Source organism: Nanorana parkeri, unplaced genomic scaffold, assembly GCF_000935625.1.
Source record: "Nanorana parkeri isolate BGI_ZX_2015 unplaced genomic scaffold, ASM93562v1 scaffold1202, whole genome shotgun sequence".
NCBI classification, from domain to species: domain Eukaryota; kingdom Metazoa; phylum Chordata; class Amphibia; order Anura; family Dicroglossidae; genus Nanorana; species Nanorana parkeri.
Genome location: NW_017307470.1, coordinates 306914 through 312279, shown reverse-complemented (window position 1 = coordinate 312279; position 5366 = coordinate 306914). Strand labels below are relative to the sequence as shown.

Here is a 5366-nt window from a genome sequence, read left to right as displayed (position 1 = left end):
AGAAAGACACAAAAAAAGACTCGTGGGGGGGGGGGGGGGGGGAGGGGATTGTGTTAACACTTGCAGTAGGGCTACCCCCGTACTGGAAGGGTTAATTGTTAGTGTGTGTCTAGGTGCTAAAAAAATAATTTGAGCCAACTTGCTCTTAGACCGGTCCCTACATCCTCTTCGCTCTAAGAATCCTTGTGTCATCTCAGTCTATATACAAGTGTATAAATGGTGAGGATGCTGAGGAACATTACATCTGTGCAGAAGAGGAGGAGACGAGCTTCAGTGACTGGAGAAGCAGGGAGTCTGCTTGACAGTTCAGTGTTTGTTTTTGGGGGGGGGGGGGTTGGCACCTAGACACAAATGAGCAATTAAGCCTTGCAGTGCCCCACTGCAAGGATTAATTTAAAAAAAAACATTTCCTCAGAGTTCTTCTTTAAAATTAGTTTTTCTTGCATTTAATTGCCAATGTCTAAACCCGATGCATATAACCACAATTTATTATATACATTTGAGTGTGTTTTGTCTGTAGTAGGGAACACTTGCCGCAAGACTGCGCAATAACTAAGAGCAAGACGAGGGAGGGTATGGGGTTTCTGTTGGTGATCACACAAGGAAAGGGCCATCAGTTTTTAGGGTTGGGTACTAAGCCCTTCAATACATCTGCTTTTGGCATTTTATTTGGCTGCAGGAAGCCATTGGGAATTGTAGGTCATGTATGTGAAATAAAGGTTTCTCTCCTCTATCTGCTTGTAGTACCACTTTTCCATTTTTACCAGGCTCAATCACTGATGTGCATTTTCTATTTCATATTTAACCACTTTGTATATGGAATTATTTTTTTTTGTTTTTACCCACACGTTGAAACCTGAATTATGCTAGAAAATTATGATGGCACTGGAATTATTTCTTTCACTTTGATCGCTGCAATGCCTAACATGTGCGGTACAGTTGTTTACATACTCGTGCTCCCTGCACGTGCATTTGTATTTGTGCATGCACACACACAATTTTTGTTTTTTGGGGGGAGGGGGATTTTTTATTATTTAACACTTTTTTTTAACTTAACGTTTTTGCTAACAAGCCCCCCATTACACAGGATGCTAACAAGTGCTGCTGCTATCACATGGGGGCTTGCAAGCCCCATTATCACACAAGGTGTCAAGCTGAGAGGTTTTCTTTGTGGAGCCATCAGGGTCTATTAAACTGCAGCCATGAGCTTGTTTTAACCACTTGAAGTCCATGACCTTTATAACTGTCGTGTGGACATCAAGTGGTTAAAAGGAAAAATTCCATTCCAGAGGAGATGTATTTTGTGACAAAAGAAAGAATGCTTACTTCATATAAATGTGACCTTTTTTAAACTTGCAAGTTTTAGTTCCCTTTGTTTTCACAGGGAGAGTACAAAGAGTCACGCTTCATTTATAGGGATCTCTAAAAAGTAGAATAAAACACTAAAGTACATGTCAGGGCAAAATAAATTTAAAAAAAAACCACATGCAGTACATTTCTGCAATACATCTTAATTTTCCCATATTTTATCCCTTTAAATACCCTGAAAGTAGAAACAATACCAGCTGATCTGCCAGAAATGCACACTTAGGTCCTGTTGTGGGCTGACAACACACAGCATGTTTGTGGGACAGAGTGGTGTCCGCCCTGTCCCGCTTTCTCTTGCCAAACTACTCAGATCTGCCTATTTTACCATCTCTACAACACACAGGCTGATCGTTCTGTAGTCCCAAGATGAGAATTGGGAGAGCTAATAGGCAATCTGAGATAACACAGGAAGTGAGCACAAGACTGCTCTGAATTTCTGACAAGTCCAACTTTTTTCTTTTTTTGTTTCTTTGCAGTTCTTGAACGGTTATACCAAAATGTTTTCACTGGTATGTTGTAAAGAGACCAAAAGGGAGGAAATAAGAGAAATTGGGGTTTTCATTTACTTTTTCTAAGCATCTTTACATGGATCATATTTACAGCACAGAAGAAAGCTGTACACCCTTGTTTACTCTACGGTCTATAAATGAGGCGTTTGTGTTGTTTTCTGTTTGTCAGATGCACACCTTGGATGCTTCATGCATATAAAGCTTCTGCTGCCATTCTGCACTGAGACAAACATACCAATAAACAAGTTATATAGAGATAACGTGTAAATTCCCTGCAGCATTCGTCATAGGAATGAATCGTTCCCGAGCTCAGTCATACGGTGCCGCGATTTACAATGTACTCCCCATTTCCTGTGCACTTCATATCAGACGCTTTTATTGACCGCTCGGCCTGACTTTAAGCGCGGTTATCTCCTGAACCATTGTGCCACTCCGGCAGCCTGTAGGGTCTTGCTGCATGTCAGAAGCACTTCAATAAGGAAGCATCTGCTTTTTTTAATTGTTCCTTGAAATGTCTGCACTTCGGCTTGTCAGAACACAAGTATATAGCAGTTGCCAGGCAACCAGGCATGAACTGCAATTTCTGGCAGCGAAGTAAACATCACATGACTGAGCAGAGATGAAGAACACTTATCTGTGCTTAGTGTGGATTTCTTACCAATTCATTAGAAGCTCTTCTACCTGCCCAAGTTAAAGTGGAATTATATGCTTTCAGTACATTTGTTCTGCCTTCTGACAAAACCAATAAAACGACTGGATTGAGTTAATAACTGGGGATGTTTTTCAGGCTTCGTTGTTCACTGTAGTCAAGAGTGAAATGTCAGAGGCTGTTCTCCTTTTCTTGCATTGTTATGCACTTGTTAAATTTGAACAGGCAAATGAGTAAAAACACACGAGATTTCTGATTTTGTTCAGTCGTTGTTCTGTCCCTGGCAGGACCTGCCAGGTCCTGGACACACTTTGCAAGTTGATTTAAAGTGACACTAGCAGGAGTTAAATCTTAAAAAATGCATTCAAGTGCCTGAACTATTATCAAAAATGTATCATTCTGCTGTATATCCTCCCATCATCTCTGAATTGACGCTGACACTGTCCTTCCTTCTGGAGGGTGGCTACTTTTGTTCCCCATGGTTCCTGTGTGTGTTGTAAAGTAGCCACCACTCCAAGCTCATGTTTAGTTTACTAATGTGTATTGAGATTGTAGTCCGTCATGGGAATGAGCTTGGAGCGGTGGCTACTTTACAACACACACAGGGACCATAGGGAACAAAAGTAGCCCCCCCTCCAGAAGGTAGGACGGTTTCAATTCAGAGATGGCTTGAGGATCTACTGCTGAGTGATACAATAAGATACATTTTTGTTATTCGTTAAGGTACTTGAATGCATTTTTAAGACTTATTATTATTATTATTATTATTATATTATTGATCAGGATTTATATATCGCCAACAGTTTGTGCAGCGTTTTATTTAACTCCTGAGTTTAGTGTCAATTTAAGGAACTGCAGTACTGCCCAGCACACACGGCCCCTGTGTTAGACTGCTAGCCCTGTCCATCCTGACCAGTTGCATCTTTTCAGTTATCATTTTTGTTTAAATCAATTGACAATAATGTAAAAAGCCCCTGTCCAGCATGGTTTCTCCCAGAGCTGATAGATGCATATATACTTGGATGTTTCTGCTCTAGAACAATATCTCTTCCTGGGCCTCCAGTCAGTCCCCGCGGGAATTCTTGGTCGTCTGTTTTTTCTTTGTGGGCGATGAGTAAAGTTCTGAATATAATGTATTCACTCCATGTGTTTTGAAGCAAGTGTAGATAGATAAACAGATGAATCATGAAATTAAACCCACTTGTGCATCCCAGCACATAATTCATGCATTACGTTTGGTCTGGAAACTAATTATTTTTTTGTAGACTCATTCCACAATATGCTTCATTCATATACCTATATCCATTGCTTGAAGTATAAATGGAGGTGATGGATAGCAGATATTTACTGTAAAGGAGAACCCTATAAGAATACAAATTGCCAGTAAATATGCAAGCAAACTGGGTATTTGCACCTTTTTTTTTGTTTTTAATTCATGCAAAAGTTCATGTGCTGAATGTTACTCATCAGTTCATGTAAGCTACTTCTTGGAGATGGCATTGCATTGTAAGGAATGGCTAGTCGGTTAACACAAGACATGCACTGTGTTGTGCAGCAGATTTATGTCCAAAGGTGAATGACTATATGCATGTTGATTCTTACATGAACTCATAAAGGGGAACTATACTGTATTTTCACACTGTGGTTTTTCTTCTAAGTTTACACTTTTTACATGCTTTGCTCCAGATTTTTATGTTTGTATGTTTTTCCTGATCATTTCATTGGCATGGTACCAGTACAGCTGCCTAGCTAAAATGACAGAGTAAGGTACATAAGCAGTGTATTATTTTCATTAAGTCAGAGCTTATCCATACATTCATTATACGTTAAGAGCTACGAAGTGCAATCACTGTGCTCCACTATGAAGCAGAAAGCAATATCCGTATTTGGTAAGCAAATGCGTTTTCCCCATCTACACTGGCAACTTTGTTTGCAAATATTCTGTTTTAATAAACACATAAAGAAAGTGCTGGGTAAATCCCACCAGCCAGGTATTCAATGCTTCCTAAAAATGACAGCTGGCACCTAATGATTTAGGTTTTTCTAGTTGTTTACTATGGATATGGCTAAAAAAAATACCCTGCTGGCTCCTGAATTCCATATTAATGTGTCCACCCTGATGTTAAGATTTACCTTACAGTAAACCTGCAAGGCCAGAAGTGTTAAAATTTGAGCATGTCTAGTATAAAACGCACTCCAGGTGCCTACACCAAGTATTTTACATAGAGCATGCTGGATACCCCAAATTTAGTGGCTTGGCATCCATTTTTCTACTACATGATCTAATCAGAAGCCTGACCTTGTTTTCTGTTGCTTTGCTGTTGATCAGTGAATCAGCCTGTTGCATTGGTGCACCTAAAGCTTAGGCCAAGCTGTCAACCAGGAAACTGGTACCGGCAAGATGTCTCCTCCTCTCCTGGGCTGCACTTGGTCCCATGATGTACGTTGTACTGGTGGACAATAAAAAGACCTACTTTTTTTTTTTTTTTTTCATACTTGTAGAACGTGAGGTGAGACTGAAACGAAACAGTCTAAATAGTTTACATATTTGTTGCTGTGCTGGTGATCTTGTCTCGTGTGGGGTTAAATGCCACTTTCTATAATGTGCTGTACATTTTTCTCTTTCTCCAGGCCCTGGATGGGTTCTTCTTTGTGGTGAACCGTGAAGGGAACGTCGTGTTTGTCTCTGAGAATGTGACTCAGTATCTCCGGTACAACCAAGAAGAGCTAATGAATACCAGTGTATATAACATTCTTCATGTTGGAGATCATAACGAGTTCATCAAAAACCTGCTGCCAAAGTCTTTAGGTAACAGAGTTTTTTTTTTTTTTTTTTTTTT

General features: G+C 39.9%; 1 protein-coding gene across 6 annotated transcripts in view; it reads left to right on the top strand.

The window, feature by feature from the left end:
• NCOA2 (nuclear receptor coactivator 2) overlaps window positions 1–5366 on the top strand; it is a 191785-nt gene that overhangs the window by 133678 nt on the left and 52741 nt on the right. For all 6 annotated transcript variants that reach the window (XM_018568529.1, XM_018568528.1, XM_018568532.1 and 3 more), the window contains one exon: window positions 5158–5335. In XM_018568529.1, the coding sequence (XP_018424031.1) occupies window positions 5158–5335 (178 nt within the window). The remainder of the gene's footprint in view (window positions 1–5157; window positions 5336–5366) is intronic.